The sequence below is a fragment of the Oncorhynchus mykiss genome, chromosome 22 (assembly GCF_013265735.2).
Source record: "Oncorhynchus mykiss isolate Arlee chromosome 22, USDA_OmykA_1.1, whole genome shotgun sequence".
NCBI lineage: Eukaryota > Metazoa > Chordata > Actinopteri > Salmoniformes > Salmonidae > Oncorhynchus > Oncorhynchus mykiss.
This window is the reverse complement of record NC_048586.1, coordinates 3517549-3535204: the sequence shown is the minus strand read 5'-3', so window position 1 is coordinate 3535204 and position 17656 is coordinate 3517549. Positions and strand designations below refer to the sequence as shown.

The 17656-nt window shown below is 44.4% G+C and overlaps 1 protein-coding gene across 2 annotated transcripts in view; it reads left to right on the top strand.

Annotated features, from left to right (window-relative positions):
* Positions 1-17656, top strand: part of fgf14 (fibroblast growth factor 14) — a 323193-nt gene that overhangs the window by 239363 nt on the left and 66174 nt on the right. For both annotated transcript variants that reach the window (XM_021578637.2, XM_021578638.2), the window contains exons 2-3: positions 3674-3784; positions 14375-14478. In XM_021578637.2, coding sequence (XP_021434312.2) covers positions 3674-3784; positions 14375-14478 — 215 coding nt within the window. The remainder of the gene's footprint in view (positions 1-3673; positions 3785-14374; positions 14479-17656) is intronic.

Genomic DNA, 17656 nt, shown 5'->3' with positions numbered 1-17656 from the left:
TCCTCTACTGACTGTACTGGGTAGAGAGGTTAAGAGAACACGACCATTAAGGCCAGATTGTTTATCAAGATGTTCAAACGTTCATGGATTACATGTTGTTTTTTCTTCAACTTTATTTAACCAGGTAGGCCAGTTAAGAACAACTGACCTGGCCAATATAAAGCAAAGCAGTGCGACATAACAACAACACAGAGTTACACATGGGATAAACAAACATACAGTCAATAACACAATAGAAAAATCTATGTACAGTGTGTGCAGATGTAGTAAGGCTAGGGAGGTAAGGCAATAAATAGGCCATAGTGGCGAAATAATTGCAATCTAGCATTAACACTAAGTGATAGATATGCAGATGATGATGTGCAAGTCGGGGATACTGAGGTGCAAAAGAGCAAAAATGACAATATGGGGATGAGGTAGTTGGGGGGGCTATTTACAGATGGACTGTGTACAGGTACAGTGATCGGTAAGCTGCTCTGACTGCTGATGCTTAAAGTTAGTGAGGGAGATATGTCTCCAGCTTCAGTGATTTTTGCGATTTGTTCCAGTCATTGGCAGCAAAGAACTGGAAGGAAAGGAGGCCAAAGGAGGTGTTGGCTTTGGGGATGACCAGTGAAATATACCTGCTGGAGCGCGTGCTGCGTATATTGGTTCCTGACTTCCCTGAAAAGTTGCATATCGCGGGGGATATTCAATGCTAATGCATTATGACACAGAATGTTTTGTGATGGTCAAGGGCAATCAAGTCTGGATTGAACCAAGGGCTATATCTGTTCTTATTTCCACATTTTTTGAATGGGACATGCTTATTGAAGATGGTGAGGAAGGCACTTTTAAAGAACAACCAGGCATCCTCTGCTGACAGGATGAGGTCAATATCCTTCCAGGAGACCCGGGCCAGGTCGATTAGAAAGGCCTGCTCGCTGAAGTGTTTTAGGGAGCGTTTGACAGTAATGAGGGGTGGTCGCATGACTGCGGTCCCATTACGGACGCAGGCAATGTGGCAGTGATCACTGAGATCCTGGTTGAAGACAGCAGAGGTATATTTAGAGGGCAAGTTGGTCAGGATGATATCTATGAGAGTGTCCATGGTTACGGATTTAGGGTTGTACCTGGTAGGTTCCTTGATAATTTGTGTGAGATTGAGGGCATCTAGCTTAGATTTTAGGACGGTCGTGGTGTTAAGTCTGTCCCAATTTAGGTCACCTAACAGTATGAACTCTGAAGATGGATGGGGGGCAATCACTTCACTCGAACTGTTTGGGCACAGACCTGGATAGTATGACAGAACTCTTCAGGCTATCTCTGCAGTAGATTAAAACACCGCCCCCTTTGGCAGTTCTATCTTGATGGAAAATATTGAAGTTGGGGATGGAAATTTCTTAATTTTTGGTGGCCTTCCTAAGCCAGGATTCAGACAGGAGGACGTAAAGGCTGGTGGAGTGTGCTAAAGCAGTGAATAAAACACATTTAGGGATGAGGCTTCTGATGTTAACATGGATGAAACCAAGGCTTTTACGGTTACAGAAGTCAACAAATGATAGTGCCTGAGGAATGGGTGTGGTACTGTGGGCTACAGGGCCTGGGTTAACCTCTACATCACCAGAGGAACAGAGGAGGAGTAGGATAAAGGTACGGCTAAAGGCTAAAATAACTGGTTGTGTAGTGCGTTGGGAACAGAGAATAAAACCACATCGGACGATTACGTCGGCAGACCAATCGTGACGGATCGGCTGGGCTCCGTGTCGGCAATAAAGGGTCCAGGCCAATTGGCAAAAGAGATATTGTATTCCACGGATTAGCGGGTATACCTCTTCGGCTAGCCGGGAGATGGGCCTAGCTTGAGGATAGCTCAATGCTAACTGGTGCTTGCTTCGGGAAAGAGGCATTAGCCAGCGGTATCCACTCGGTTGCAGCTAGCTAGCTGAGATGATCCGGTGTAATGGCACAGAGTAGCAGGAATCCGGTGATGTGGTGGAGAAAAGCAGTCCGACATGCTCTGGGTTGATATCGCGCTGTGCAGACTGGCAGGTATTGACCAAGCTAAAGCTGGCTGGTGTCCAAGCTAAAGGTGAAGACCGCTAGCCGTGGCTAACAGTGACTACTATCTAGTTAGCTGGTTAGCCTCTGATGGAGGTTATAATGTATAAAAATAGCAGATCCGTACCACATTGGGTGAGGTGGCTTGCAGTAAAGTATATTTAGATCGTATGTGGAAAGTGAGATTAAAATATATATGAAAAAAATTATGGTAATCATACACCTTCCACCTGTATTGTAATCATGTATTGTATTTTACACTGTTGTAGTGGTTGTGTGTGGCACTAGCAATACCAGAGTTGTGGGTTCGATTCCCACTGGGGTCACATACAAAAATGTGTGGACTCGAAGTTGTCACTTTGGATAAAAGCACCTAATATGCATTGGCAATTCTACCTTTTTTACACACACACACACACACACACACACACACACACACACACACACACACACACACACACACACACACACACACACACACACACACACACACACACACACACACACACACACACACACACACAGGGCTCATGTGATTATTCATCTCCTCAGGGCTTAGTGAGAATCAAATCTGGCCTGATAGCTGTCTCTATGATAAGGCTAATGTGGAAGGCATTAGGCCCTTGGGTAGACCACACACACACACCCACACACACAGGAGGCACACATCCACACATACAGGTGAAACACACATACAGGCAGCACACACACACACACACACATGCTAAGGTGTTGTACATAGATGAGTGCATTATGTTAATTTATGTGGAAAATGTGCATGTATAAAGAGTTCACGGCAAGACCTCCCAATGTGGTGGGTGGAAGCAGCTCTTAAAAGCGTACTACCTGTTCCAATACCAACATCTCACTCAAACATCCACGTTTAACTACAGGAGCTAAGACAATTGTTTCAGTTAAATTATTCTGATTTGAAAATGACTTGAACATCCGCTTGAACTCTTATCTGTAATTATGAATGATAAAATAGACTTTAAACCAGAGTACTCCCGCTGCTCTATTAAGACAGTATAGGCCATATTATCCCAGAATTTTACATGACAACCCTTTGAGGAATTTACAGTGCAACATGAGCCATGATTTCCCCTCACAGAGAAGATAACTGAAGAGGGTGCTGTTGAGTTTGCTATCATATTAATTTAATCACATTTGATTGGGCCGATTTCTGCGTAAGGCATGGCTTATATGCAGTACATTTTAGCTACATGATTTGCCTCTGAACATTCACAATGGTCATTAAACAGTCATAAAGAGTTAGGTACTTTGTTTTATGGAATGGTTTTCAAACCAGACACAAACAGTGGATTATGAAACAATATATTCAAACAATTTCCACATAAGAATGGTTTGGTTGCTCTTTACTCTGTGATCCTTTACCTCTCTTCTCTACATTTACAGTATATGACAGTTCATATAGAGATTTGAATATTTGCTCTATGCCTATGTATATATGAAGTGTTTATTTGGTGCAGCATTTGTGTGGTAGAGTCCTCTTCTCTCTCCTTTGGTTGAAGGTATGAATTATCTTGAGCTGGTCTAACTACTTGTATACTGTTGCTAACCTCTCTCTCTCTTTTTCTCTCCCTGCTTCCCTCTCTCTGTGTGTGTGTTTCAGATCCCCAGCTCAAGGGTATAGTGACCAGGTTATATTGCAGGCAGGGATACTACTTGCAAATGAACCCAGATGGTTCTCTCGATGGGACCAAGGATGACAGCAGTAACTCCTGTGAGTATACAGTCTCTTCATATATCCTGCTATAGCAGTGGATCCCAACCAGGGGTACTAGGACCCCTGGAGGTACTTGGCCTATCCACAGGGGATACTTGAGAAGACTCATGAGACCTACTGGTAAAATGCACATGAGGGCGTACATCAGGGGTACTCCGGGCGGAGCAAAAATCAGTTGGTGGTACAGCAACCGAAAAAGGTTGGGAACCACTGCTACAGGGTCAACAAGTTGTCAAATTGCATACATTCGTGTGAAACTGTTTAGTATGCATGGTCAATACTCCATTCTAAGTAGTATGCAAGTCTAGATATTATGCAAGTCTAGATACCACATCTACTGTGGTGTCTCATAATCGGCAAATGAAGATTTTTTTTATATATATATGATGTATGATTTAAGATAAATAATGGTCAATTGTTTACACATGGTTGAGGTTGATAAATCTATAATTTTATCTGTCAATGATGACAATCTATAAAATCTAAATGCTGAGCTTGTCAACACATTGATTTAGTCTCCCAACCTCACCTGTATTATATAGAAAGCAGATGGGTTCTTCTCTCTGAGATGGAAAGTGGTCCAAGAAACAGTGGGCTAGCTCGAGAGAAGAGAGTATTCTTAGCTCTTCGCTGGCACAGCTTCCTTAGTGCTCCAGGCTAGCTGGTTAATTTGATTTCAGTATGTGGCGCTAACTCTAGCTTGACACTGCTTTGTCTCTGTGTCTGTCACTAGGAGCAGAGATGACACGTGTCGCTTCCATAGACCAATAGAACCTTGTTTATGGATATACTGTACAAGGGGCACCTACACATACACACATGCACACATGATAGAGTTCATAAATAATATGGAATGAAATATAATTAAATACATGAATATGTTATGTTACTAAAGCAATGATTGTAAGATCAATAGTCAGTTGGACCAAAGAATCCATCCATATTTTATGTAATTAATTAAGAAACAGTATAAACTATTCATGGGTTTCACAGTCATGCCATTGTTATGAACGTTCACTGAGGACTGAGGGCCAACTTTTCTAAACAGGTGTTAATGACGATGTTGTCTAAATTACACTACTTTGTCTTAGAAATATGATGACATTGCTAAAATAGGCAAATAATTTGTGGAGAAACAACTTTGTCATCATTAACATGTCATCAGATTTACTTTAGATAGATGGCAATGTTGTCATTGACTAGCAAAGTTAGTCAAAAATACCTAGCAATGCTAATGTCAGTTAGCTAAAACGCCATTGCTCTCCCTTCACAATGTAGCTAGCTATGTTACGACATCTAGTCAATATGATGACATCACAATGATGACAAAAGGTTTTCCTACTAATTATTTGCCTCCTTTAGAAATGTCATTGATTTTCCAAGTCACCGAAATTCACTTCATCAGCACCAATTGATAATTCATTGAGTAAAACGTTCAGTTCGACCTCTTTCAAAATGTAGTGACAGGAACAACATTTGCACAACACAGTATCAGCCAAAATCCCTATTCCATATTTGCTCAATGCCTCTAAAAACCCAGTGTCCATCCATACATTGCCTTCGGAAAGTATTTAGACACCTTGACTTTTTTCACATTTTGTTACGTTACAGCTTTACTCTAAATTGATTATATATTTTTTTAAATCCTCAGCAATCTACACACAATACCCCATAATGATGAAGTGAAAACAGGTTTTTACAAGTGTTTGCAAATGTATAAAAAACAACAGAAATACCTTATTTACTTAAGCATTCAGACCCTTTGCTATGAGACTCAATTGAGTTCAGGGGCACCCTATTTCCATTGATCATCCTTAAGATGTTTCAACAATTTTATTGGAGTCTACCTGTGGTAAATTCAATTGATTGGACATGATTTGGAAAGGCACACACCTGTCTATATAAGGTCCCACAGTTGACAGTGCATGTCAGAGCAAAAACCAAACCATTAGGTTTGACAGGATTGTGTCGAGGCACAGATCTGAGGAAGGGTACCAAAACATTTCTGCAGCATTGAAGGTCGCCAAGAACACAGTGGCCTCCATCATTCTTAAATGGAAGAAGTTTGGAACCACCAAGACTCTTCCTAGTACTGAGTAAAGGGTCTGAATACTTATGTAAATGTGATATTTCAGTTTTTAAAATTTCTAAAAACCTGTTAAGGTATTGTGTGTAGATTGATGAGGGGAATAAAACCATTGAATATTTTTCAGAATTAGCCTGTAACATAACAAAATGTGGAAAAAGTCTAGGGGTCTGAATAATTTCAGAAGGCACTGTACGTCTCACATCCCTCACTCTGCTCTACCTACTGTACATCCACACCAATACCAATTACCTCAAATGGTCAGGAGAGCTTATGCATCTAAATCAGCCATACACACACTGGCTTGTATCCCAAATGGCACCCTATTCCCTATACATTGGTACAACCTATAGGGCTCTACACAAAACTAGTGTACTATGTTGGGAATAGGGTGCCATTTGGGATGCGACTGCTTAGTGTCGCCGCCAAGACTAGCCCTGTTATTTCTCAATCAGTACAAACAAAATGGCCATTACCTAACAGGGCCAAAGTGTGTTCTACGGCCAAAAAGAACCTATTAAATCAGCCACGCTCCTATGGTGGCTCCAGTTTTTCCAGTGCTACTTCCCAGGTCCATCAATGTTGCAAAATTATACTTTAGTTTCATTGTTTGCTAGCTGGTTAGCTAGGTCTTAGTGCTGAGTGATTAAGCAAAATGCCTTTATTTTGGGGGGGTTCAGTTACTTGAATTCCATGTATTTATTTTTTTGTGAGCTCAACACTTCTTTTCTCTAAATAGAATCCATTGCGCCTGTTCTTTCTGGCCATGGAGATAGGCGGATACACACACAGACCATATGAGACCTCATGCGAGAGGAATGACACAACACAACAACGTGAGGGAAAGAGACAGTGAGGTAGCTCTACCTGATTGATGGTTGAAGTAGTTGGTAATAAGCAGTCTACTTTGAAGAACTAGTAAAATGATTTTGGCAGCCAGCTAGCTACTACTAGCCTAGTTAATTAGGATGACTCATTCAATGGGGAGCACAGCGATAAAGTAAGATGGTTGTCTGGGTGGCTGGATGCTACTACCTGAGCAGAGATGAGATGATGACTTAAGGAATGACAATAATGAAGTCATAAAAAAATAGAAGTTATACACAGCTGAAATATATTATTAAAGTAAAGTAATTAGCGTGCTTAAATGATGGTTAATAAATGATAAGCAGTAATGGGAATTCACCACCATCATGGGGCTCTTGTGAATTGTTTTATTCTGTGTTGTTACAGCATTCAACCCACTGTCAGTGTCAGGAAAAAGACAGGTGATGGCTGAGGAAAGTTATGTTAATTAGCTAAATGCGTGTTAATTAGCTTAGTTAGCTAAATTATGAATATAAAGTTCATCTGGTGTCGACATCAGGATAGGATTTGAGACCACTAGTTACCTCCAAAAGTAGTTAATAGCATTGACTGCATGCTGACAGTGCTTTCAGAGCCATCCAGTGGCTAGCCACACTACAAACGTAATTTGACCAGGTTTCTGTAAAGCAATTGTAATGACAGTCCACCACAACATATCCAAGAGTCTCCTGATCAGCAAGGGGTAGTCTGTGTGTAATTTAATTCTGTATTGTTTATTTATTTTTAATTAAACAATATATCTATTTCACCTTTATTTAACCAGGTAGGCTAGTTGAGAACACCTTTATTTAACCAGGTAGGCTAGTAGAGAACACCTTTATTTAACCAGGTAGGCTAGTTGAGAACACCTTTATTTAACCAGGTAGGCTAGTGGAGAACACCTTTATTTAACCAGGTAGGCTAGTTGAGAACACCTTTATTTAACCAGGTAGGCTAGTTGAGAACACCTTTATTTAACCAGGTAGGCTAGTTGAGAACACCTTTATTTAACCAGGTAGGCTAGTTGAGAACACCTTTATTTAACCAGGTAGGCTAGTTGAGAACACCTTTATTTAACCAGGTAGGCTAGTTGAGAACACCTTTATTTAACCAGGTAGGCTAGTTGAGAACACCTTTATTTAACCAGGTAGGCTAGTTGAGAACACCTTTATTTAACCAGGTAGGCTAGTTGAGAACACCTTTATTTAACCAGGTAGGCTAGTTGAGAACACCTTTATTTAACCAGGTAGGCTAGTTGAGAACACCTTTATTTAACCAGGTAGGCTAGTTGAGAACACCTTTATTTAACCAGGTAGGCTAGTTGAGAACACCTTTATTTAACCAGGTAGGCCAGTTGAGAACACCTTTATTTAACCAGGTAGGCTAGTTGAGAACACCTTTATTTAACCAGGTAGGCCAGTTGAGAACACCTTTATTTAACCAGGTAGGCTAGTTGAGAACACCTTTATTTAACCAGGTAGGCTAGTGGAGAACACCTTTATTTAACCAGGTAGGCTAGTGGAGAACACCTTTATTTAACCAGGTAGGCTAGTTGAGAACACCTTTATTTAACCAGGAAGGCTAGTTGAGAACAAGTTCTCATTTACAACTGCGACCTGGCCAAGATAAAGCAAAGCAGTGCGACACAAACAACAACACAGAGTTACATATGGGATAAACAAACGTACAATCAATAATACAATAGAAAACAGTGTGTGCAAATGAGGTAAGATAAGGGAGGTATGGCAATAAATAGGCCATGGTGGCAAAGTAATTACAATATACCAATTAGACACTGGAGTGGTTGGTGTGCAGAAGATGAATGTACAAGTAGAGATACTGGGGTGCAAAGGAGCAAGATAAATAAATAAATACAGTATGGGGATGGGGTAGTTGGATGGGCTATTTGCAGATGGGCTATGTACAGGTGCAGTGATATGTGAGCTGCTCTGACAGTTGGTGCTTAAAGCTAGTGAGGGAGATATGAGTCTCCAGCTTCAGTGATTTTTGCAGTTCGTTCCAGTCATTGGCAGCAAAGAACTGTAAGGAAAAGGCTGCCAAAGGAAGAATTGGCTTTGTGGGTGACTAGTGAGATATACCTGCTGGAGCGCATGCTACTGGTTGGTGCTGCTATGGTGACCAGTGAGCTTAGATAAGGCGGGACTTTACCTAGCAGAGACGTGTAGATGACCTGGAGCCAGTGGGTTTGGCGACGAGTATGAAGCGAGGGCCAGCCAACGAGAGCGTACAGGTCGCAGTGGTGGGTAGTATATGGGGCTATGGTGACAAAACGGATGACACTGTGATAGACTGCATCCAATTTGTTGGGTAGAGTGTTGGAGGCTATTTTTTTAATGTAAGTAAATGTAAGGGGTGCGTAACTGGTGGCAGGGAAGTCAGACGCAGGAGAGCCGAACTAGGTAATAGCCGGAGCAGTTTAATTGCAAAACCAACGGCATCAAGAAAATATCAACATGGGTACAAAACCTGACCCGTACCAGTCAGCACTAACAACAAACAATACCACACAAAGATATGGGGGGAACAGAGGGTTAAATACACAACACGTCATGAGGGAATGAAAACCAGGTGTGTAGGAAAACAAGACAAAACAAATGGAAAATGAAAAGAGGAGGAACCTCCCTCACCTCAGACTCCTGGAGTGGACCAGCCACCACGGGCCTGAGGAGAGACACATGGAACGAGGGGTTAATACGGTAATCGGGGGGAAGCTGTAACCTGTAACTCACCTCATTCAGTCTCGTCAGGACTTTAAATGGCCCCACAAACCGCGGACCCAGCTTCCAGGCAGGGCAGGCGGAGGGGTAGGTTCCAGGTCAAAAGCCAGACCCAGTCCCCCGGTGCGAACACCGGGGCCTCACTGCGGTGACGGTCTGCGCTGGCTTTCCGGCGCAGCACGGTGTGCTGAAGGTGAACATGAGCGACGCCCCATGTCTCATCCGCTCGCCGGAACCAGTCGTCCAGCGCAGGAGCCTCGGTCTGACTCTGATGCTAAGGAGCCAGACCTAGCTGATACCCCAGTACGCACTGGAAGGGGGAGAGGTTAGGAGAGTAGTGGGGGAGCGAGTTCTGGGCCATCCCTGCCCAAGGCACGAATGCCACCCACTACCCTGGCCAGTCCTGGCGATAAGACCTCAGAAACCTACCCACATCCTGGTTAACTCTCTCCACCTGCCAATTACTCTCGGGTGAAAACCCCCAGACGTTCCATGAACGCCCTCCAGACCCTCGAAGTGAACTGGGGACCCCGATCAGACACTATGTCCTCAGGCACCCCGTAGTGCAGGAAGACGTGTGTAAACTAGGCCTCCGCAGTCTGTAGGGCCGTAGGGAGACCGGGCAGAGGGAGGAGACAGCAGGACTTATAGAAATGGTCCACAACGACCAGGATCGTGGTGTTACTCTGTGAGGGAGGAAGAACAGTAAGGAAATCCACCGATAGGTGCAACCACGGCCGTTGTGGAACGGGTAAGGGGTGTATCTTACCTCTGGGCAGGTGCCTAGGAGCTTTACACTGGGCGCACACCGAGCAGGAGGAAACATAAACCCTCACGTCCTTAGCCAAAGAGGGCCACCAGTACTTCCCACTCAGACAGCGCACCTTCCGACCGATGCCTGAATGACCAGAGGAGGGTGACGTGTGGGCCCAATAGATCAGCCGGTCACAGACAGCAGACGGAACGTACAGACGCCCAGCGGGACACTGGAGGGGAGTGGGCTCTGCACATAGCGCCTGCTCAATGTCCACGTCCAGCTTCCACCATAGTAGCACCAACGGAAACCCCTAAACACCTACCTGAGCACTCTCGCGACGACCCTGTGAGAGCCCTCTGTTGCCACGAAACAGTGGGGTCATGACAGGCTAACCAGGGCAGGCCTAGCACCACGAGAAACGCAGGGGAGTCAATAAGAAAGATACTGATTCTCTCCTTGTGATCCCCCGGCGTCACCATGCCCAAGGGAGCAGTGGCCTCCCTAATCAACCCTGACCCTAATGAACGGGAAGGGCTCAGCCACAGGAACAATGGGGAACCCTAAACTATGGGCGAACGATCTGTCTATAAAATTCCCAGCCGCGCCTGAATCGACGAGCGCCTTATGCTGGGAATGCGGGGAAAATTCAGGAAAAGTGACATACAAAAACACGTGTGCAACAGAGGGCTCTGGGTGAGAGTGGTGCAGACTCACCTGGGGTGACACCAGAGTGCCCTTCCTTCTGCTTCAATCCCCAGAGGAACCAACGCGGCACCGGCAGTGTGACCTCTGTGGCCACAGATAGTGCACGAGACGGAACCTCCTCCTCCGGTCTCCCTGCGCACAGCACCTCCCAGCTCCATGGGCATTGGAGTGGTGGTGGTGGGGGATGGAACTGACAGACCCCGCTCTGGACAGGTACACCAGCTGGTCAAAGGTGAGGGTGGTGTCCCTGCAGGCCAACTCCCGACGGACGTCCTCGCGCAAACTGCAGCGATAGTGGTCGATCAGTGCCCAGTCGCTCCATCCCACGCTAGCAGCCAGGGTTCGAAGGTCCATGGCAAACTCCTGGACGCTCCTCTTCCCCTGCCTCAGATGGTGGAGACGTTCACTGCCGGCTTTACCCTCGGATGAGTGGTCGAAGACGGCCCGGAAACGGCGGGTGAAATCCTCTAAATGGTCCAGCACCGGATCTCCTTCTCCCCACACGGCGTTGGCCCACTCCAGGGCTTTCCCTGAGAGTCACGAGACGAGGGCGGACACCCTCTCACGGCACGAAGGAGCCGGGTGGACGGTTGCCAGGTAGAGATCTAGCTGCAATAGGAAACCCTGGCCGCGTGCAACCTTCCCGTCGTACTCCCGGGGAAGGGCGAGACGAATCCCACTGGGACCGGGTGAATGGGAGGCGAGTAGTGGAGGCCCTGGTTGTGCTGGTGGAGGCGCTGGAGGAACTCCCTGTCTCTCCCACCTGCCCATGGTTTGGATGAAGCGGTCCATGGCGCGGCCGAGATGATGGATCATCGGCGCTTGCTCCTGGACTCGCTCCTCGACCCCTATACCAGGGGCACCTGCTCCTGCTGACTCCATATGGTGGTGTGGAATTCTGTAAGGGGTGCGTAACTGGTGGCAGGGAAGTCAGAGGCAGGAGAGCAGAACTAGATAATATCCAGAGCAGTTTAATTGCAAAACCAACGGTATAAAGAAATAACCAACATGGGTACAAAACCCGACGCTCACCAGTAAACATGTGCACAAGCACTTAGAACAAACAATTCCACACAAAGACATGGGGGGAACAGAGGGTTAAATACCCTTAATGAGGGAAATGAAAACCAGGTGTGTAGGAAAACAAGACAAAACAAATGGAAAAGTGGATTGACGATGGCTAGAAGACCGGTGACGCCGAACGCCGAACGCCGCCCGAACAAGGAGAGGAACCGACTTCGGTGGAAGTCATGACAGTAAATGACATCGTCGAGGATCTGTAGGATAGTCAGTTTTACGCGGGTATGTTTGGCAGCATGAGTGGAGGATGCTTTGTTGCGAAATAGGAAGCCGATTCTAGATTTCATTTTGGATTGGAGATGCTTAATGTGAGTCTGGAAGGAGAGTTTACAGTCTAACCAGACACCTAGGTATTTGTAGTTGTCCACATATTCTAAGTCAGAACCGTCCAGAGTAGTGATCCTGGACAGGCGGGCAGGTGCGAACAGCGACCGGTTGAAGAGCATGCATTTAGTTTTACTTGCATTTAAGAGCAGTTGGAGGCCACGGAGTTAGAGTTGTATGGCATTGCGGCTCGTCTGGAGGTTAGTTAACACAGTGTCCAAAGAAGGGCCAGAAGTATACAGAATAGTGTAGTCTGCGTTGAGGTGGATCAGAGAATCACCAGCAGCAAGAGCGACATCATTGATGTATACAGAGAAGAGAGTTGGCCCGAGATTTGACCCCTGTGGCACCCCCATAGAGACTGCTAGGAGAAGTAGTTGGTGAACCAGGCGAGCAGTCATTTGAGAAACCAAGGCATTTGAGAATCCTGGCCTTGGCTAGGTCGATGAATACGGCTGCACAGTAATGTCTCTTATAGATGGCAGTTATGATATCGTTTAGGACCTTGAGCGTGGCTGAGGTGCACACCTGACCAGCTCTGAAACCAGATTTTATAGCGGAGAAGGTACGGTGGGATTCTAAATGGTCGGTGATCTGTTTGTTAATTTGGCTTTCGAAGACCTTAGAAAGGCAGGGTAGGATTGATATAGGTCTGTAGCAATTTGGGTCTAGAGTGTCTCCCCCTTTGAAGAGGGGGATGATCGCGGCAGCTTTCCAATCTTTGGGAATCTCAGACGGTACGAAAGAGAGGAAGATCAGGCCAGTAATAGTGGTTGCAACCATTTCTGCAGATAATTTTAGAGAGAGGGTCCAGATTGTCTCGCCCGGCTGATTTGTACGGGTCCAGATTTTGCAGCTCTTTCAGAACATCAGCTATCTGGATTTGGGTGAAAGATAAATGGTGGAGAAATGCTTTTCAAATTCTCAATTATACTGGATTTATCGGTGGTGTCAGTGTTTCCTAGCCTCAGTGCAGTGAGCAGTTGGGAGGAGGTGCTTTTCTTCTCCATGGACTTTACAGTGTCCCAGAACCTTTTTGAATTTGTGCTTCAGGATGCAAATTTCTGTTTGAAAAGCTAGCCTTAGCTTTCCTACCTCCCTGTGTATATTGGTTCCTAACTTCTCTGAAAAGTTGCATATCACGGGGGCTATTCAATGCTGATGCAGTACGCCACAGATATTTTTGTGCTTGTCAAGGACAGTCAGGTCTAGAGTGAACCAAGGGCTATATCTGTGCCTGGTTCTACATTTTTTGAATGGAGCATGCTTATTTAAGATAGTGAGGAAGGCACTTTTAAAGGATATCCAGGCATCCTCTACTGACGGGATGAAGTCAATGTCATTCTAGGATTCCCCGGCCAGGTTTATTAGAAAGGCCTGCTCGCTGAAGTATTTTAGGGAGCGTTTGACAGCGATGAGGGGTGGTCGTTTGACCGCAGACCCATTACGGATGTAGGCAATGAGGCAGTGATCGCTGAGATCTTGGATGAAGACAGCAGATGTGTATTTGGAGGGCAAGTTGGTTAGGATGATATCTATGAGGTTGCCCTTGTTTACGCATTTGGGGTTGTACCTGGTAGGTTCATTGATAATTTGTGTGAGATTGAGGGCATCAAGCTTAGATTGTAGGATGGCCAGGGTGTTAAGCATGTCCCAGTTTAGGTCACCTAGCAGCACAAGCTCTGAAGATAGATGGGGGGCAATCAAGTCACATATGGTGTCCAGGGCACAGCTGGGGACAGAGGGTGGTCTATAGCAAGCAGCAACGGTGAGAGACTTGTTTCTGGGAAGGTGGATTTTTAGAAGTAGAAGCTTGAATTGGTATGCCACAGACCTGGATAGTATGACGGAACTCTGCAGGATATCTCTGCAGTAGATTGCAACACCGCCCCCTTTGGCAGTTCTATCTTGTCCGAAAATGTTGTGAAGGGTTTTCTCCAGTGGTTTGAATGGAATTGGTCTGTCTGTCTGTCTGTCTGTCTGTCTGTCTGACTCTGACTCTGACTCTGACTCTGACATTGTCCTCCTCTTTCCATCTTTCTGTCTTCCAGCTTTGTTCAACTTGATTCCTGTGGGTCTCCGAGTTGTTGCGATTCAGTCTGTGAAGACAGGGTTATACATCTCCATGAACGGGGAGGGCCATCTGTACACATCAGTGAGTAACAGTCTATTCTATTCCATTTTATTCTGTTACATTCAACTGTATTTTCAGCTTCTGTAATATTTAAGGCATGAAGGAATGACACACACAGGTCATGCAAATAATAATTCAAGAAACAGTCAATATACATTACATGCAAGTGGGTATTGAGAGCATTCGGAATGTATCCAGATCCCTTGACTTATTCTGAAATGTATTAAATTGTTTGTTTTTTTACCTTATCAATCTACACACAATACCCCATAATGACAAAGCAATTTTTTTTTTTTTTTTCAAATGTATAAAAAAACTAAACTGAAATATCACATTTACATAACTATTCAGACACTTTACTCAGTACTTTGTTGAAGCAACTTTGGCAGCGATTACAGCCTTCAGTCTTCTTAGATATGACGCTACATGCTTGGCACCTGCATTTGGGGAGTTTCTTCCATTCTTCTCTACAAATCCTCTCAAGCTCTGTCAGGTTGGATAGGGAGCGTTGCTGCACAGCTATTTTCAGATTAGCTATTTTCACCTCCCTGACCAAGGCCCTTCTCCCCCGATTGCTCAGTTTGGCCGGGCGGCCAGCTCTAGGAAGAGTCTTGGTGGTTCCAAACTTCTTCCATTTAAGAATTTTGGGGGCCACTGTGTTCTTGGGGACCTTCAATGTTGCAGAAATGTTTTGGTGCCCTTCCCCAGGTCTGTGCCTCGATACAATCCTGTCTTGGCTCTACGAACAGTTCCTTCGACTTGGTGTTTGCTCTGACATGCACTGTCAACTGTGGGACCTTATAAAGACAGGTGTGTGCCTTTCCAAATCATGTCCAATCAATTGAATTTACCACATTGGACTCCAATCAAATTGAAGAAACATCTCAAGGATGATTAATGGAAACAGGATGCCCCTGAGCTCAATTTTGAGTCTCATAGTAAAGGATCTGAATACTTATGTAAATAAGGTATTACTGTTTTTTATTTGGAGTAAACTTGCAACAATTTTGAAAAACTTGCTGAGATTTGTTATTTTTTAAATCCATTTTAGAATATGCAACAAAATGTGGAAAAAGTCGAGGGGTCTGAATACTTTCCGAAGGCACTGTATGTCCAGCTCAGACTCCTTTGTTATCATATCACATTGCTCATTTTAGAGACCCACACACACACACACACACACACACACACACACACACACACACACATAAAAACACATAATCAAATCCCACTGTTTATTCTAAAGGGAAGATGTCGACCTTCTCTTCGTTTCCGGCATCAGAGTTAAAATCTTTTGCAGCAGAGCAACGTTGGTGTTGAGAATATTTACTGCAGTATTTCAAGGCTAATTGCTCTGCAGAGAAGATGAGAAATCCCATTGCACACGGTTTCATGCATATAGATTTATAATAATCACATCAACTAGATATTTCCGGTCCATGCATCAAGAAAAACAATAAATGGTGCAAAATGGAAATGGAGAGACAGTTTGTCATGCTGTGTAGAATAACATATTTATGTTTTATTGCATTGTATATATTTTATTTTAGATGCAAAATGTAAGCATGTTTTTTTCTAAATTGGAATTAAGAATTGAAGACCGTACAAAATAAAGTAAAATAAAGATTATGAGAAGGAATACAGTATGATGTGTCAATGAAGACTCATATTTTAACCTTTTACATCTGGTGCAAAGAGCCTAATGCTTTGGTGATTACTTGGGAAAAGGAAATTGATAGAAACACAATCGGGATTTATCTATATACAGCAAATCATTTACATATCATGATATGTTAATGCTCCTGTGCAGTGAAATTAATGTTTGAGATCGTGTCTTATACACAAAGTTGATAAATTCCTGATACTGAGTTGCGACCCTCACTTTTGCCCTCAGAACAGCCTCAATTCGTCGGGGCATGGGCTCTACAAGGTGTTGAAAGCGTTCCACAGGGATGCTGGCCCATGTTGACTCCAATGTTTCCCACAGTTGTGTCAAGTTGGCTGGATGTCCTTTGGGTGGTGGACCATTCTTGATACACACGGGAAACTGTTGAGCGTGAAAAACCCAGCAGAGTTGCAGTTCTTGACGCAAACCGGTGCCCCTGGCACCTACTACCATACCCTGTAACTCTTTTGTCTTGCCCATTCACCCTCAAAATGGCACCCATACACAATCCATGTCTCAATTGTCTCAATGCTTAAAATTCCTTCATTAACCTGTTTCCTCCTCTTCATCTACACTGATTGAAGTGGATTTAACAGGTGACATCAATAAATGATCGTAGCGTTCACCTGGATTCACCTGGTCAGTCTGTGTCATGGAAAGTGCATCTCAATGTTTTGTACACTCAGTGTCTACTTAGCGTAGTTGCTCTATAACCACAGGTCCCATTTTGAACCGTGTGTTCTCAAGGTAACTAGTCTGTGTAGTCATGAACTACTTTCTCTTACTCATGGCCAGTTGTAACAGACTGCAGTGTCAGTGGCCTGACTGCGGTATTGACTTTTCCTCTGTAAAATACACCATCCTCATGGCAGGCAGCCTTGAAGACGATAAAACCCCACTCCAATCACCGCCCTCTTCTCTCTTGTCTCTAAAATGCATAATGTGATATGATAACAAAGACGGTTGCGTGTCCTAGCTGGACCAATTTTGCATGTGATGTGTATTGACTGTTTCTTCATTTATTATTTGCTTGACCTGTGTGTGTCATGCTTTTATGTCCTAAATGCCACACAAGCAGAAAATACAGTTGTTCGACTAGAAATGATTAGAAACAATTATAATCAAATTGAATTAAGATGATAACACTCCACCATTCCACCCACAACCCTCTTTTCCTCTCTCATCTCCACTTTTCTCTTCTCTTCCCTTCTCCATCTTCGACTACCTGTAATTTCTCTCTCTTCTCCTCTCCTCTCAGTTCCCCCTTATCTCCTCTCTCTTTTCATTTCCTTTCATTTCCAATCCTAATTAGCTATATTAATCAGGATGAAGAACATCCTAACCTCGTCTCCCAGATAGGGAGATCCATCAGGATCAGTGCCCTAAAATCCCTCTCACGTCTTCCCATCCCACATAGAGCATCAGGGACACTGAAATCTCATTCCCCTTGCTGTCCTCATTCATTAAGTGCAGAGGATAAGAGGCACGGTTTTCCAGCGACAGGCAGGCAGGCATTCCGATGGAATTCCGTGA